Source organism: Copadichromis virginalis, linkage group LG13 (genome assembly GCF_057382275.1).
Source record: "Copadichromis virginalis isolate Kocher_CV1m ecotype Utaka linkage group LG13, C_Virginalis_male_GT1.1, whole genome shotgun sequence".
Lineage (NCBI taxonomy): Eukaryota > Metazoa > Chordata > Actinopteri > Cichliformes > Cichlidae > Copadichromis > Copadichromis virginalis.
The window spans coordinates 22,362,554-22,381,120 of NC_140630.1; the positions used below are offsets into that span (position 1 = coordinate 22,362,554).

Below are 18,567 nucleotides of genomic sequence, written 5' to 3' on the forward strand. Positions count from 1 at the left end.
CAGGAAGTTATATGTCAAATGTCAACAACTGACCTCACACTCACATTGGTCACTGTGAGTGTTTTTCTGCTGTCATTAGCATTTAGCTTAAAGCAGTGATGCACCCAAGTGTAACCACACAGCGATATGGCTCATGGCTTTTCTCGGGTTATTCAAGGGAAATGATTCCTTTTCTGCTCTAATGATCAAAATAAGATTGAAAAAGCACCAAAAATAAAAACAAGAGTGTGTTGATTCTCAGATCTATCTCATAGGATGTCCTGTGCAGGAAGGGCTGAAGGCCAAGGAAAGTCTGGGGAAGTCATCGAGACCTTGGAAAGCTTCTTGTAAACATCGGCAGCGTTACACATTAATCACAAATTTCAACCGGACCACTGGTTCCAAAAACTGGATAAGGATTTTATTGATAATTGAATTACATTTCTCTTTTATACATATTTCATAAATGATACAGGATTTTACATTTTCTTTCCTTTTTTTTCCTTTTGTTTTTTTTTTTTTTGCCAACATTACAGCATCATGTCAACAGGAGAAAAGAAAAAGTAAATAAGAGGTCAGAATGAAGTACGAGATCATTTTCAACCCAATAATCTGCTTCATTCTTCAGGCATTTTAAACAAATCGTATTGTAAGTGCTCACACCCACGCAACAAAGAAACAAAACAAGAAATTCAGAACATAACAAATTCAAAACATTGTAATAATGTGACTTTGGAGAAGAAAAAAGGCTGGGGGTTGATGAAAAAGAATAACAGGAGGGATACGAACCGGAGATAGCCCCCAATAAGCTAAGAAAATGCACCTGCCACTTTTACTTTGGACTCCAAGACGAGAGGTCATAAAACCTCTTTTATAGGTGGCTTTTTTTCCATTTATTGGGGAGCTGAGGGAAGGGATTTAAGGGAGTAAACAAGGTGAAGATGGGCTTTGAGCATTTGGTTGGCCTGGATTTAAATCAGATTTGGCAGGGCAGATTCTAAAGACGCAACCCCGCCCCGCTGCCCTTTATAACTAGGAATCTCTACACACAACGTTCTTAAATTATCTTTGCAGTTATTTTGATAAATCATCGTTTTTTTATTTTTTTTTTAACATATTTCCCATGTAAACATACATTCATGCAACACCCTCTTTAGAATAAAGTTTCCCTATATTTGATATATTGTTTTAAAAAAAAGTTTTTAAAAAAAAGGCAATAAACGGTGGATGGCATGAAAAAAGAAAAAGGAGGCTGTGACGATGATGATGATGATGATGATGGAGTTGTTGTGTAGAAACAGCAGAGGGGAGGACTCACCTTCTGCAGAACATCTCCAAGGAAACACCATTTTCTCTCTGTGTGTGTGTGTGTGTGTGTGTGTGTGTGTGTGTGTGTGTGTGTGTTCAGGACAGACAAATTTAAAGCTGATGACGGCCGTAAAACGGGATGAGAGCCAAATTGATTTTTAGCGCTATTGACAAGCGGCAATTAGGAGCAAAGGACTCATGAATATGGTGATGTGCACTTTTGCTCTCTGTGCACTAGACATGCAGGTTCAAACAAACACTCATGTACACAGACACACACACAGCAAAAAATTGATTTCCACTTCCACAGAGTGAAATTTAACCCTTCTTTGTGGGAAAAAAAAAAAGACAGATTAACTTTCTCTTCTTATAGTTTTTCCTATCATGTATCATGTTGCCGTTCACCAAATTGCTACATTGTCAAAAAAGTTTAAATAATTAATGATCCAAAAGGCACCTTTTCCCTGGGAGGTAAAACACACACACACACACACACACACACACACACACGGTAACAGTTTCGACTAAAAATCCTGCCTTGAGATCTGCAGGTCTAACCTTTGATTTGACCCTAAAATCATGCATTTTAATATAAAATCTGTATTTTAACACAAGCATCTCATCAGTAGGATTTTGCCAACTGTTCACACACAGGCACAGGATGATCTGGAGCTGAAGTCCACGTGTGCCTCCCCTCTGCAGAAGTGAAGATAACTGGCTTTGAGAAGCTATAGAGATGATTATGGGGGGAAGAAAAGGCCACCAATCCTCGGCCTGAACATAAATTTATATGTGAACCTGGCAAAGGTTTATTCCATGACCATCCCCCCTAAATAAAAATGGACAACATAAATATATGGCTTGTACAACCTCTGAATAAGACTTCAGCTTGATGTGGATGACTCTTTAGCAAATGTGCAAAAGAAAGGTGTCCAATTAAGTACAAAATTGCAATAATGCTCCTACACATTCACAGATTTCTACTGAGGGCATACCACAGCATGCAGTCTACCCCGCCTTGCCATCAAGGGAGCAGGGAGGGAGGGGCATTACAGCAGCAGTGGGAGGAGAACACTCTGGATTTGTTTCTGAATGAGAAAACCTCTATGACTTCAATGCCATGACACTTGTTTTGTTGTTGGATTGAGCTTTTATTTTGTGATTTCATTTGGTAAGAGAAAGAAAAAAAAACACAAGATGGCAAGACAATGGTTACTGAGCTGCGGGGAGTTTACTAAAAACCTCTAGCTATTAAGAAAGTTTTTGTAGAAGCCAGTTCATCAAGTGTATTACCATGCTTGTAAGTTTGTCTGAGGCAATGATCGGTAAAGATTTCAACCTTGCCGTTATGTTAAGCGTTTCTACAGCAATTGCTGCATTCAGATAATTAAAGAAGTCAAACAGCACCCTTGTATTTGGATTCCCCCCAATCCCCTTGGCAGCCATGCAGACGAGCCTTACATCCACCTTGAATGCTGTTATTGTGGCACATACAGTGTGCATTTGCCATGAAAATGCATAAAAACTGGTAGCTTTATGTATGTACTGCATATAGGGCGATGCTTTTTGTGTGTGTGCGTATGCGACTAAGTGTGTGTTGGACTGTTAGTGGGCTTCCTTCATGGCAGGAGATCTTTATAGAGGGTGTAAGATGAGCTGTTTGATGCCAAAAAAAAGAAGAAAAAAAAAAGAGGTTTGTTGTATGAGAGCTCCTCCCCCCACTGAAAAAACTAGCCTCTGGTCATCTGGTTTATTTGATTGTATACATATATATTCATATTTTTCCATAACAAATATACTATGGCTTTCAAAATAAAAAGTGCCAAAATATTTTTATCATTTTTTTTTCTTTTTGTTTTTTCGTTTTTTTGGAATAAAAGAACACACAGTGATGTTGTTGTCGGTAGTACTGTCATACTTGCGCAGGCTGGGCCGCTACAGGGCGTTAAAACAGGAAGAGGATATGAGGCGTTTTCAATCCTGCATCCTGCGAGTGGAGACGGACTCCTGACGAAGGAAGGTCAATCTGTGACAGCTGTCCGTCGCCTGGAGGAGGCGCGGCTCCGAGAGGGAGAGGCAGCAGGAGTCGGCCACAGGAAAAACGAAGGTCTTCCCGATGGTGTGACTGCGGTCGGGATTTCTTGTAAACGTGTCCTCGCAGCCTGCCCCGTCCAAGAGGAGGCGTGTGTGTTGACAGTTTGACCACTAGAGATAGAAGGACTGCGCCGCCGTGGTAACCCGCAGGGCAGCCAAGGTCAGTGTCCCAAGGTAGCCTGAAAGTCCTGCCAACACACACAGACACACACACAGCTGCCCCCGCTGCGTGTTCCTTGTCGTGGAGTGTTCTACAGGTGTAGTAATTCCCGTTTCATCCCTGGAGTTACCTGCCGGCTGTCCCTCTGGAGACTTGAGGCATATCCATTGTGGCCAATTTAATGCTATCGTCTTCCTTTTCCATCATCCCCAGCATCCATCAGCTGTGAGACGTTTTCAGTTCTTGATGTTCTCACCATCCTGTTTTTTACGCCTTTTAGCAGTTTTTGCTTGCAATTCCGACTCGAGGTTCCAGTCGGGAAAAGAAAAAGAAGAACCCAAAAAAGAAAAGGAAAAAAAAAGGAGAAAAAAACCTCCGTCAGAGAATAAAGGGATGGGATTATCGGGTGCGGGAGGGATGCAGGGATAGGGGACTCTAAGAGAAATGGATGGGAAAGAGGGAGGAGGGAGTAGGACAGCAGAAGAGAAGAGGAAAAAAGTGGGTTGCAGGAGCTGAGCGAGGGGGAGGTCACTCTTCCCATCAATTTTTGCCGTCGGTGAGTTGCTGAATCGGGAGCTGGAGCTGGAGCGGGTCCCGTAGACGCTTCAGATCTAACTCCACCTGAAGAGGATGTAAAGTGAGAGAGGAAAATGAGGGAAGTGAAAATTCAAATAAATAAATAAAATGTGACAGGGTGGTACAAATCCGCATGTATCCACTGGCACAACAAATCCGAGAGCTGAACTGCAAAATGCGTGAATCCCCAGTGCGACTGCAGCGCTGGTTTTACATTACAAAACACCCAGCTTTCAACCGAGCAACTATACCTCAGCGATATCATCCTTCAGCTTGTTGTACTTCTCAATGTCGAAGCGTGTCCTTTTCACCCCCTTGTGGAAGAACAGCAGATACTGCCTGTCTCTGGCGTCGGGATAAACGTACTCCTGCAGGTTACAGAGACACGCAGTCAGAGCTGTGTGTAAGAGGACCCAGTTTATCAGAAACCTTCCATCTACTCATTTCTATAGGAGTGAGAAAGCCAACATCAAATTGGCTCCATGTCCTTGGATTTAAAAATTTATGGTAATTGTATAAACGCTGAACACATTTCTGAAGGGCGACGATGTCACCAGGCTTTAAAAAGTTTTTTAAAAATCCATTAAATTTCCCAAGTGTGATGATTTCCTGGGTGGGTTCTTAACAGATTTTCGGCATAACTGGCCTACAATGAGTCACACTTTTTGGTACAGCGAAAGCACCCAAAACACAAGTGTGGAGACTAGAAAAAAGGCTTTCAATACGATAATATGAATAGATCGATTCTATTTCCATGCTTTTTGTCAGGCAACAGTGCACGATTGTTAATTAACAAAACAAATCAGCAGGGAAAAGGAGTAAATCCACATATTTGATTAGGTTCTATCAAAGCTGAACTTTTTTCTATTATAAGTGACTTCAGTGGTTATCAGAATGTAAAAATATTTAACAGGAACACTGCCTGAATGCATATTACATCCGTTTGAGCTTGTCTTTGGATGGCATTTCCATAGATCGAGAAAAAAGAGAAACACATCCAAGGCACTCCATTCGCTTCATGCCTTCACTCTCATGATACAGGTTCTCAGATTTAATCCACTGCTTTGCAGCATTCAAACCATTATTAGGTTTGAATTATTAGGTATACAGATTTCTCCTGGTTTTCCACCAGTATGAATCTTCAAACATGGATGCTTAGATCATGTGATAACAAGGTGTAAACATGAAAGCTAAGGCCTTTACATCTTTATCCAAGTTTGAAGACTGTGGTCTTACCTGACGTGTTAGAACGAAGTAGGCATACATGGCCATTGCAGTGCCATAAGTGATGAAGTAGGTGACCGGCTCCATGATATCCCAGGAGTACTCCCACCAGGTTAGCCTGGCCAAGATACCAAACTGGGTTGCCATATACGCCATGCCACCCCACAACACCCAAGTGGTGCGTCGCTCTGCCTTCTTATTCAGCTCCTCCTTCACCTGCACAGGAGATAATACAGAAACCGCACATGCGTTCACAAGCAGAGCACATAAAACTATTTTCCATTAGGTCAGTAATTCCCTTCAGTACACAAGTAACAACTGAATAACAACATTTTAGTTATATTAGCCATGTCGTGTGAATTGTGACTGGGGTGATATGCTATACTAGTTACATAACAGCTTCTTGTCTCCCATGAAAAAATTTAATAAAAGCATGCAGGTCACTTAATTTCAAGTTCCCTGATGTTGTGGTGAAGGTTAATCGTCTTGTAGCAGCACAAATTTCAATATTACAGCACTCCAAAACACGTTAAGAGAGTTAGACCTTCTCTAGGGGGCGGAGTTGTGAGTTCAGGTCCTCCAGTCGTCCAATTAGCTCACGCTCTTTGCTAAGTTGGTGCTCGTCGATGCGCAGCGTGGTATAGAGCTGCTGCACCAGAAACTTGACATCGTTCAACTTTTCCGCCTCCTCGTGGGGCAACAGCTCTGAAGTTAAACACACAAATGCAAATAAATAAACAGGCTTCCCACATGCTGGCAATAAAATCCTGACTTCCTCTTATTGGTGACGCCCCCTAAGGCAGAATTCAGACAAGAATTTCAGGCTTCAGTGGTTGTGCTTCTTATTATGCTAAAGCACCTATCACCATGATCACTGCAACCCCCAAAACACCTGTCACACCCACAGTCGCAGCGGTACACGCCATGATTGAAATCTGCCTAACAACGAACAGCAAAGGCTTCGCCGGTTCTCACCTCTCCTCGGTGGCCGCACGAGGTGTGTGGTGTCGTTAATAACGAGCTTGAAATCATCCAGCAGCAGGATGTCTATTCCTGTGGAGGAGGCAACCCTCGCCCCATCTGAAGAGAAAGAGAAACGGGGAGAAAATAAGAGAGGGCTTACGCAACAAAAAGGTACTGGAACTAAAGGTTATGAGGTTTTGTTCACTTGTGTGTGTGAGCATACCCATAGAGTAGATGGCGACCCGGTCGATGCCTCTGTCCTCTGCCTGGAGCTGTTGGAGGAAAACTCCCACACAGTCGCTGAGAGGTTTGAGGGTGAACTGACAGCGCTCTCGTCTGGACGGCAAACTGACTGAGATCACCGGCAGCCCGTTCTGATACACCACCGTCACCTCTGTAGGGGTCGCGAGTAAGAAAACAGGGACGGGTCGAACGTCACAAAAGCAGTAATCTTGCACAACCTCAATGCCCAAAAAATTAGGATGCTGAGTAAAATGGAAGTACATACAGAATGCAATGATTTACAGTATGTGTGCAGTTTAGCATCATCTTGCTGAAGTAAACAACAACTTCCCCGGATTGGAGCACATGCTCCTCTAAAACCTGTGTATACCTTTGAGCATTCATAGTGCATTTCCAGATGCGCAAGCACTAACTCCCACATACCATCAGAAATGCAGGATGAATCTCTGCATGATATTATATACTGCAGATGATGAGATATCGCAATTTCACGCTGAGGAAAATTATTCTGAAATTTGTAGGTGCAGTTCTTTTAAGGACTCATTAACCTCTTCTGAGAAACTCAGCCTCTCTGAGATGCTCTTTTTATGCCCAATCATGTTACTGACCTGTTGCTAATTAGCTGAAGAATGCTCCTCCAGTTGTTTTTTTTAGTACTACTTACCTTTCATGGGTTTTGTTGCTCCCATTCGAAATTTTTTCAAGACATTTGATATGTTTCTATGACGTATTGTGAATAAAAATATGGTTTCATGAGATTTGCATCTTTGTCCCAACTCCTTTGGAACTGTGGTTATAAAATGAGGTTACAGAAAGGCTAAGAAGCGTTAATGAGAAGCAGGAGTCTAGTTATTCTTGGTTTACTTTGCATGGCTCACTACAAAACATCTAGATGATACCATCTGTGGCCTGATTGATATATTGGCATTAAACAGTTTGCCCAGCAAAGTAGTGGTATGGAGTCAGAGTTCTGATACTAAGTATCTAATTAACTTAAGTGCACTGCTATAAAACTTAAACAACTGGTCCAACACATGGACACAGAAACCTTGGAAAAAAAAGGTTATCTAACAAGAGCATTTTGTCTAACTGCTCACTGGACTGTGGTTCAGGGCGTCACAGTAGCCCTAACTGGGCGCATCACAACACTAAACATAAAACTCAGTGATCGTTCATTAAACGTTAACAGATCTTGCCATATTGGAACACTGGCTCCATTTAACTTATCCAATAAGACGCTGCAGTCAATGTAATTCATCAACAGTTATTTATTGGCTGAAATTATCTGGTACAAATTCGGAGGCAGTGTAGGGGTGGGTTCCCACAGACAGGATGCTTTGACTGGACGTGTGCATTGACCAAGTTGTGATTAGGAATGGTATTCGATAACTGGTTCCAATTAACGATCATTTCCAAGTTATTGTAAATGCATGCATCCAAGCTTGGTTGTAACCATCAACAATGACGGCATGTCAATGAAAATCTTTTTTTAATAAGATAGTAAAATAGTTGTACTGAGAGCTGCATTAATAATTGAGTCTATGTACATTGCTGTCAAAAAATTCTTATTACTCTCAGTACCTAATTTTTGGTTTAGCACATCTAATATTTGTCAGTAATCAACACAGGACTAATAGCTACTAAAAGACATACACTGCTCGCTGCGGTTTGCCAAAATAAGCCCTATTCAGGCCATCTGTTCTGGAGAATCGATACAGCCTTAACATTGCGAACCTGTTCCTCACAGGACTGCCGATGATTCTTTGAAGCCAACTATTGATGTTTCTTATTCCCACATAAAAGCCTGAAAGACTTCTAAATCATGCGCGTGTGGTGAGGCTGAATTAAAAGGCCTCGAGGTAAACACCGTAGTTTATTCATTCTTTGAAATTTTTTAACTTTTCATAGCCGAGAAAAAGATGGAATCACTTAGTGTACCTGGGACTGAGTTCAAGTTTAGGATTCTGTGCGTTTTCGGTGCCATCTGTACACCCTGCTTTTTTCTTCCATCACTTTTGTCCCAAACAGCTGAGCCCACGCTCGGCTCACTGGCACTCTCTGCTAATATAAGCCTGTAATATGGCTCTATTGGTCCATAACCAAACTACTGTTGTAATGAGCCTGTGCAGCTTATACCATTATCATGCTGAGTGGCCTCTAAAGACAGACACATGAATCAAGGCAGGGGGCTGCAAGCCCATAGGAGATATGATCCGAGCCTCCTTGTTGCTGCTGCACCCAAAAACCTCCGCCTCCTGCACAGGCCCACTGCAGTGAATCAGCAGATATCTGCCCAGGTCCACACCAAGAAATGAAGAACGCTCAGCTGGCACAGGCAGCGCCAGCCGGGCTTCTTTTCCAGGTGTCACGTTTAAAAGACACCAAAGGTTCAGACGTTTCATTTTAAGACCGTTTCTTCATTACAGTGATACTTTGAAACGTTGCCCCGAGTGCCCCCCTCTGCCGCACACGTTCCCTTTGTCCTCGTTTATCCTGTCATCGCAGGAGCATTGTTAAAAGCGCAAAGACCCCGTGTCTATCTTTACTACAATCCTACAGCTATTAAGGCACGCTTTTAAATGAATTCAGCCTGTTCTGCAGTGCTGCTCCCTTTCTCTTCCACCCTCTGTTCACACTCTCCATCACTCCCGCCTCTCACACAGACAAGCAGATGCTACCCCGAGACTGATTCCACATTAATGACTTCTGCCTGTTAACTCCAAATGAGCCTCTACTCTCCGATTGATGCAGAATTTCTCGCATTGTTGTTTGGGGTTTTCTCCTTCGTTTGAGAAAAAAAAAAAAAAAAGGAAGGGAAACCTCTCATACAGCTACGAGTGCTGCATCTGGATTTTTGCTGGTGAGAGTGTCAAGTTAACGATGCAGTAGGAAGGGAATACTTACCCTCTGGAGCTGCAGAGGAACACAACAGTCTCTGGCCGTGCCATGAGGGGGCGCCCCTCCAAACCTGCAGATAGGAGGAGAAAGTGGACCAAACTCATTACTTTTTGCCTTTTCACTGTTTGTTCTCACCTGGCATGCTTCTTTCACCCAGCCACAGCTGCTGCTGCTGTAGATCAGCGTGCAGCACCCAGCAATATGAAACTGCCCTAATCAATGCCACTTACTTCTCTAATTGTTTATTTCCGAGAGTGTTGTGTTACACAACAGGGACCGCTTTCCCATTTTCAAGAAATGCTCCCATTTGCAGACAAGAGCCACGCCCGAGTAGGACGAATTAACCGATTTAACTGCGGCTTTCTTGTCACAAAAATACTTCTGAGTGTTCATATGTTTCAAATTACTGGCGGGACATCATCCAGCCCAGGGCAAATGGCAGGCGGGCTGCTCTTCTCATTCTTAAAAAACAAAAACAACAAAACAAATGAACAGATGAAGATGAGACATCAGGAAAAAACAAAACCAAAAAAAACACCTCTGGGGACTCATAACTTCTGGATAAACCAATTGTGACTGTACCACAAAAATGCTCAGTTTTCTGCACTGTCCCTGACATCTGGGGCCCAGATCTGTGCAACTTTTAGGGTTGCATATAATTGTATACAATGTGTACAAGTATACAATGTACTGATGCGCTTAATCTGTGTACAACCGTTGTAACATCAGATCTACGATACACCCACACTCTCTGACCCTTACTGATCCAAACCACAACAGCAGAGCTTCAAAGCTCTCTCAACTGCACTGATAGTCACAGAGTGAAACGATATCTCACAGGAGACGTGTATCTGTGCATCTGTGCATCTGTGTGCGTATACTTTCACTGCAAACAGATCCTTTCTAATTCTGTACAGCCGAGATAAACATGCTCCATTTACCAACATCATTTTTAATCCTGGACAAAAGCAAGACGGCAGCAAAAAGAAGTCAACGGTCCGGATAATAAAGCCTGATTTTATTATTAGTCAGCAACACAATTATCCCAGGTCTGTCTGCAATAAGGCTTTCCCACAGATTCTTTAAGTATTTACAAAGCTTTACACTGTTGTTCATGTTTGACACAGACGGCCTGTGTCAAAAGGTTTCCTGTGACTGACAGAAAATAAACTCGTATATAAAAATAATTCTGTGAGCAGTTGGGCCTCTTCAAAGGAAGCTGGCTGTAATCCGACCACCAAACTGAGACACAGAAACTCAAACCCAGGCTTGCTGTCAATCAGTGACTGGGACTGCCAATCAATCAAATGCACAGAATGATGTTGATCTGGATAAAGGATGGAGAAGGTGTGAGAGTAAATGCCAGCACTGCAGCACCTCCTCTCTCTCTCTCTCTGTGTGTGTGTGTGTGTGTGTGTGTGTGTGTGTGTGTGTGTGTGTGTGTGTGTGTGTGTGTGTGTGTGTGTGTGTGTGTGTGTGTGTCCTAAATGAGAATACCAATTGCCAAGCACCAAGTAGAGCCCAAACAGTGATTAGGTTTCTGATCAGATGACATGCTGAGAAAGGGCTTTTGGCTCATCTGGAATAACTGCACAGTCTGCAGAGAGCACTCCAGCACTGCTTTGCTCATTCATTAACTTCAGCTATTCGAAAGCCAGGAAGATTTCACGGAGATACCCACAACAGCGTCATCACCAGCCCACGCACCCGCTGGCACAAAGCGCCATCACAAACATATGCAAATATGGCACGGGCACACGTGCACGTCGATCTGTGGAGTGACATGTATGCGTGGATATACCTCTGTGTGCTTGCAGGTGGCCGTGTGTGTGTGTGTGTGTGTGTGTGTGTGTGTGTGTGTGTGTGTGTGTGTGTGTGTGTGTGTGTGTGTGTGTGTGTCCAACCCGTCTGTTCACCAGCCTGTTTGTCAGCGGTAGTTGCAGTTGCAGCGACTGAGCAAAGCTCCCGCGCCTCCACTCCCCTCGGCACGCAGCCACTGAAACGCTGCCTGCAATATTTAACAGCGTAGCAGCAGTCAACAGCACAGCAACCTTGGAATCAATGTCACACACGGCGAAGGGAAAGGGGGAGAGACAAAGAAAAACGGGCTGAGGAGATGGGCAGACGGGCCACGAGAGAGGGGGAAAGAGGTGTGGAGAGACGGGGAGAATGAACGTGAGGATAAATGGAGGGGTGGCGGGGGAGCGATGGAGATAAATGGAGTCTGGAGTAAAAACGTGCGAGTCACAAGCGCGCTTGCGTTTCTGACCATGTGCTGCATACACTGTACCCTGCAGCAGACAGTCCCTCCCCACCCGAAACGTGACTGTGGAGTGTGTATGTTTGGCAGGGATGGCGGTAAGAAAGAGAAGGAAGACGAGGGAGGGAGGGAGACGGAAAGAGAAAAGCTATGAGTGAGAGGAGCACGAGAGGGGAGGGATGGGGGGAGTACTGCTGATCACTGCAGTAAAGGAATCCCTCGTCTAGAAAGGGGGGTTGCCCCTCGAATTCACCCTCCCTCCCTAACCGCCTCCATCTCTGTCCGACTCACACAGAATCGTGATGTGCAGGTTCTGATCTCCTTCAACTCTCATCAGCACCGTGCTCTATAACCACTGCTGCTTTTTACCACAGTCCATATGTGCACGTCTACATTTTGAGTGTACTAAATTCACAGCAAGCAAACAGAGACCCAGAAGATTACATAATAAATTCCTGTAGAAGATTAAAAAAAATGTTGATAACAGGAAACAGCTGTGTCTTTCCCAGCTCTCGTATTACACAGCAACAGTGAAGAGGCATGAAACCGATCTGCAGCGAAGATAAATCATCCTCACAGAGAACAACTTCACATACAAGCGCCAGGCTTCAGGATGGAGGAGGGCGGGTGCACGGGTTACTACATGCATCGCTGCTACATCGACATCATCCCTCCGCTATGTTAGTTGTGTTTAATTCCAGCAGCATAATGATGCTCTTGTTTTTAGTTCAGGTCAGGTGATGCATTTGGAGAAATTTGCAAGATTTATTAGCTTCCTCCTCCTCTGGCGCAGCTATACAAATTCATAAGCTGCTAGCAGAGCTGCTCTGAGGGTGGGTTCACACTACTCACTGATGGTTTTGTTCATGCCAGGGGGAAAAAAAAATTAAGAAACAGGGCTATTTTTAGTTTGATATAAAGAAATCTGGTTATGCTACATTTGGTAACCGACTACTGTGTACACAGCGTGCTACTTCTGTGGCAGTACTCGACATTTTTACCCACAGCCCCATCAGATGAACTCAGCTACTTCAACCCCGGTTGGAAAACCACAGCAGTAGCTTAGATGTGTGGGCAGCACTTCTTTTGTTTAAGCATTGCTATTGCAACTGAATCTAAACCCAAGATGACACTGCATTTTAAAAACCTCTTCATCCTTGCAAACACATCATTTTAACTCCAGACACACCGCGGGGAAATCACCGGCTCCCGAGCACGGCTGCAAAGTGTGCCTGTGTGAGCCTGCATGCAAATGTGTTACAGACACTGGCGCTGAGGAATAATGTTGGTGACATAATTCCCATTTCACGGTGCCCTTCTGGAGGAGTGGAAACCTCTGCCATTTATCTGCACAATGACTGCATCCATCTATGTGGTAATGTGCTGTCCTGGGTTGTGGCTACAGAGCAGATAACGTGGGCACATTCGTAGCACCCATGTTGATTCAGTATAAAGAATAGATTCATCCTGGGCTTCATTGAGCATACACACTGAAATGATCTTTTGTTTTGTTTTTTAATTTCATGCCTGCATATCAGACATGTTTAAATCCTTATTTATGTCCATTTCTACCAGTACAGAATCAGAACACACAGATCAATTTTGCAGTAATCATTCTATCATTCTGATAGACGAGAAGATCTGATTCCCGAGAAGCTGAAGTTTGTAGGAGGTCACTGCACAGTGCTGTGCAAGAGTCTTACGCCACTCCTTATTTCTTTATATTCTGTTAGGAAAACGGGAAAAAGATGCCGGGATTCACTGAAATGTGTAAGCATACAAGCTTGAAACTCTTACAAGCTTGAAAGTCAGCATTTGGTATGACCACCCTTACTTTTCAGCAGTCTGCACTCTCTTAGCAAAGCTTGCTTGTAATTTCTTTAAGTAGTCGTCATTAATAGTTCTCCAGGCTTCCTGGAGTACATTCAAAGGTCTTCTTTGGACTTTGGTTTCCTTTTGTTTCATTCCTTGGTGATGATGATCTAACACTGCTTAAAAAATGTTGAAGTCTAGGATCTGGACAGGCCAATCCAGGACCGACTGTCTTCCACCGATTGTGTTTTTCTTGGCAGTGTGTTCGGTATATCGTTCCTCACAGTTTCCCTTAAGAATGGCTTCTTAAAAACCGCTCTTCCAAACAGTGATCAGTGACCATTTCTGATGAGGCTTTGGTGAGCAGTAGATGGATCGATTGAAGGGCCAGATGCATCTCTCAGGCCCTGTGTCAGGTCTTTGCTGGATTTTTATTCTATTGCTTAAATAAAGGACTTTGGGTTCATGTGCTGTAGACAGTTTTTAAGCCTGTCACTTCATTTGTCCTCCACTTGTCCAGTTTCCCCAAAATGTTTAACATCCTTAGATATGCCAAGTTTTCAGCTAATAGTTCTTCAGAAATCATTTTGCTGGTGCAAAAATATTATTTAATTCCCGTCAAACTATGCCATTTTTTGGCAGATTTGCTAAAGAAATTGAAAAATAAAGTTATTTGATGGAGTTAGAAAGAAAAATAAAGATGGTCAGGTACAAGAACTGAATTAAAAATGACTGCAAAAACAAAAAATAAAACATGTTGTCCAAAGAAAAAGTTTGAATACCTTCAGAACTATTGTTCAAGAACACTGACAGGAAAGTCTGGCTCCTTGGAAGTAAAATATCAAGAAATGAAGGGTGGCTCAAGACTTTTGCACTATTGTTTGCTAAATGTGCACATTGCACATTGAAGAGACAGGACAGGGCACGCAGGGGGTTGGCAGTGAACGCATCGTGTCTAAGAGGTGCACCCGAAATGTTCAACACTTAAAACAGGGACGAATGTGCCACCAGTTTGCAATATATCACAAACAAAAAGCAGCGTCACCCATACTGATTCAGCCTTACAGGGCCGCTCCCAGGTGGAATCCCAGAGAAGGCAAATGAGGTTTACGAGGTATTAAATTGAAAATCCACCACTTCTACCACCTTATCACCTGCTAGAAGGAATGTCTGTGCACAACGATCGCCGTTAAGATTTCCGAGTCTTTCCTGAACCTCGTGTTTCTGGTTTTATTACTCTTTTATAGCATATTAAGAGACTGCTGACTGGAACAGCTGAAAACCCTTTCTTCCGCTCAATCCCAGGAATGTGAAGAATGCCTTATATTCTCAAACAAGTAATTAAATATCGACAATTATGTAAAAGGACAATTTTTCTATGAATTTCTATATTTATATTTAGATAAAAGCATTTTTAGTCAAAACAAACAAAATGAAGCCATTTAAAGTGATAAAATAAAGCATTTTTCCACACAATGAGCCATAAAGTTAAACTTAAGGTGAACTGACATGAATGAGTCTTTAATTTAACAACTCATTAATTACGGAGTGTCTACTAACGAGAATGTCTTTTGCAGAGCCCAGAGGCATCGTTAACGTAGCAAATCCAGAAAAATCCTCATCAGTTTATTATCAAATTATTGATTTATTCTTGAAGTGAACAACAGTAAATAGGACTAGAGCAGGGCGATATGGCCAAAAATATTTATCACGATATATATTTGAAAATTTGCGATAACGATATAACCGACGATATAATTGATGCGAGACAAAATACAACTCCACAACATTACTAGCGCAAAAAGACAACCTTCCATTTATATTCACTTAAACAAGAAGCTGGTTTTTATGTACATTAAAGCTTTATAAAAATGTAACAGTACAAATGCAAATTGCTTGCTGAAAGTTTAACCAAAAGGCATTTCCACTAGAAATGGGCTGACATGTCCTGAGCATAACCATGTATAATATCCACTAAAGTTAAAAAGAGGTGCTTTGCAACATTAAACTGCAGTGTGCAGTACGTATTTTTCGGACCATAAGGTGCACGGGATTATAAGGCACATTAAGCGAAACAAAGCAGTCAGATAAATCAAACTTTATTAAACTCATTCTTCTTGCTTCCTCCACTTCTGTACCATTGATTCCTTAATGTTGAATTCTCTGGCAGCTGCTCTATTCCCATGTTGTTGCAGTATATTAATGACTAACCTCGTATTGTGGATGGATTATCTCAGTTGTTCTCCTGACTGAAGTTTGGTCCGTTTACAGCATCCTGCCATGCGATTGCATTTGTCTCTAACCATGAGGAACCTTCACGTTAACTTTTATAAGTGGAAAAGTGTTAGTGTTCGTCCTCCAGCTTCACTGTTTATGTTATGCTAACATAGCTGTGTCGCTAGCGATCACGTAGCACATCATTATATACCAGCTAGCCCAACTTCAGTAACCCTACAAACGTCACTGCTGTTTAGTTTCCTGTCTTCATTTATGTTGCAAGTGATAGCAGAGGTGTACGTTTGATTTTTTTCAGAAATCTCTCAGTCAGAACATGCTTAGGTAACTAGCGAAACTAGCGAGCTAACTTCCGCTAGCTTCCTGCTAACTTCTAACTCCGTTAAATGTAATAACTTTTGTTTTCATGGATGCCTGGAAGTTAAACTTTATAGTTACACCTGGTAAAGCAGCAATGCTGATCGTTTTATTAAAGATGAAAGAATTTAGACAGTTTTTAACTCTAAGTGATGCTGCAGTGTTGTTTGACCTGAAGCATACGGAGTTTAGGACCCAGATTACTCCCAGATTTAAGAGCATCTTAGTCCGACAAATACGACAATAACAACGGCCGCTTGCATGTTCTGCAAAAAAATGTGCTTTGTTGTGTATCTGACGGACAAACACCAAACCAGTTCCACATCACGGAAGTTGCACCATTTTTACAAACCAATTCTGGTTCATCTGTTTCACTCAACAATCGGCCATGTGCGTATGAAAACAAAGGCACTGCGCATGCGCGTTTTACTCCCATTCTATCGCGATATTTCATTTTCCTATCGTTGCCTAACATTATACCGGTATTACCGTGAACGGTATAATATGGCCCAGCCCTAAATAGGACAGAAAAAAAAAGCCATCTCATGCTACGTCTACTTTCTATATTCTGCCTTAAGGGCAAGATCTCGTCAGCTCGGCCCCTTGAAGCGCAGATTTCTCCACTTTGAGCCTAACAAGTTGAAAAGCACAGCTGTGCCCCTTCCAAGGCTCTCACAAATCACTGTAGGCACACAAGCGAATCGTCCCACCCCTCAGAAATACACCTCGATAAGGTGGCCACTCAGCAATTGCTACAGAAGAAAGCGGATTTGAGAACAGTGTGACAGCAATCACCGTCATTTTTTCCAGCCTCAGCACAGACGAGCTTATGCAACAAAGGAAAACGCTGCCTTTTCTCTCGGCAGTGTTCCTTGCCCGGTGAAAGCCATTAACAGATATGAAATCGGCAGTCGCATTCTTGAACGCCTCGATATTAAGTAATCGCGACTCGCACGCCGACAGGGAAACCGTGTCAGAGCAGAGTGTGCCCCACAAAAGCCCGTGCCGATCAGATCCCTGCACTGCAATGCAGCGTAGTGAAAGCAACCCTCCCCTGATTAGGATATCCAAACACCAAACCCCTCCAAGATAGTTACAGCAAGACATAAATAATTCCGGCTTAATTGCTCATTCCATTTCAATAAACTGCCTTAAAGGACTTGAACATGCTTTGGATAATTAATTCCAGCTCATAGCCCGCTTAATCCACGAGATAACATCTCAGAAGTGAATGAATCAGATTGTTGACGTGCGGGCCCAGTTTGACCGTCATACCCCTATCACCCCCCACCCATCCTCCCCTCCCTGAGACCAACAACACTAGAACCTGATGCATTATTAAACAGCAGTGCAGGCTTTCACGCCTCTACTTGGAAGACAACAGCTTTCGGTTATTGTGCTCCACAGCGCTGCTCCTCAAAGGATTCGATCCCGACGAGAAGGACCGGCACTGTTCTTGGGCTCACATTTGAGAGTATGCAGAAATTAGTGCTTGCACACACATTCATGTGCGTGTGGTCAGCGCGACGGCACACCGAGACCCTCTTTGATGGTTCATGCACCAGATGGCACTAGCTGCTTGTGTCAGTGTTTTAATTTTAGTCACGCAATACTTTTCCTCTCAATATGCCATTTCAGACTAGTAGGTGGAACTTTTTTCTTTGTTGTTTTTATCTTTTTTATCTCGCCCCTCCAGCTTTATTTTTCTTCTCTTAGAAATAATTGAGAGTATGAAAATCCAGTTTTGCCTACACACAGTTTACACACTGGCCCTGATCTCACCGGTGACCTTAACAGCATCGATTAAACCTCAAGAGTGTGAAAAGGTGGAGGTCTGTAGCTCCTTCACGTTACACGTACCACACGCTCCGATCGATGCCGCTGAGTAAGCAATGCTCAGTTCTTATTATCTTCCCAAATTTCCTCCTCCAATCACCAGCGGCGTTGGGAGTATTTTTCTTATCCGTACACACTTTCCACCGTTATAGGACCCCTCTGCGAGCAGAGCTACACTTTGCACTGGCATTACCCAGTTTCTAGGCGCATTAATTATAGATGGGTAAAACAGTTGTTTTGAATTGAGAAATAAAGTAGCTCCCATTTGCTCTCTCCAAGACTGCACAATGCTCCTCTGTGGCTACCACACTAATTGTTCCTACGGCTGCTGCTTTGGGCACAGAAGAAACTGCGACATCGTCCCCAAGTTTGTGCCATAGCCTATCTACTAAATAGTCTGTCATAAAGGACGACTTTATGGAATATGTGGAACTTTTATCATATTTTTTTGTATTATATCATATCTAAGCATTCATTAGTTTCCAAAGTGTTCAAATAGCAAAGCTGACACAAAGGGGGGGGGGGGGCTCAATCTGTGGATGAGCTAAGAATAGCACAGCATTTATCAAACCTTCAAATTCATAAAACTTCAATCAGGGGTTCCAGATTAGAGCCCAAATAT

At 42.9% G+C, this 18,567-nt stretch overlaps 1 protein-coding gene across 2 annotated transcripts in view; it reads right to left on the minus strand.

Annotated features, from left to right (window-relative positions):
* Positions 1 to 371: 371 nt before the first annotated feature.
* mcu (mitochondrial calcium uniporter) overlaps positions 372 to 18,567 on the minus strand; it is a 65,994-nt gene continuing 47,798 nt past the window's right edge. For both annotated transcript variants that reach the window (XM_085478044.1, XM_085478043.1), the window contains exons 3-9: positions 9,452 to 9,515; positions 6,528 to 6,698; positions 6,317 to 6,421; positions 5,886 to 6,046; positions 5,354 to 5,557; positions 4,369 to 4,485; positions 372 to 4,162 (exon numbers count right to left, since the gene is read on the minus strand). In XM_085478044.1, the coding sequence (XP_085334170.1) occupies positions 4,082 to 4,162; positions 4,369 to 4,485; positions 5,354 to 5,557; positions 5,886 to 6,046; positions 6,317 to 6,421; positions 6,528 to 6,698; positions 9,452 to 9,515 (903 nt within the window). In that variant the 3' untranslated portion in view covers positions 372 to 4,081. The remainder of the gene's footprint in view (positions 4,163 to 4,368; positions 4,486 to 5,353; positions 5,558 to 5,885; positions 6,047 to 6,316; positions 6,422 to 6,527; positions 6,699 to 9,451; positions 9,516 to 18,567) is intronic.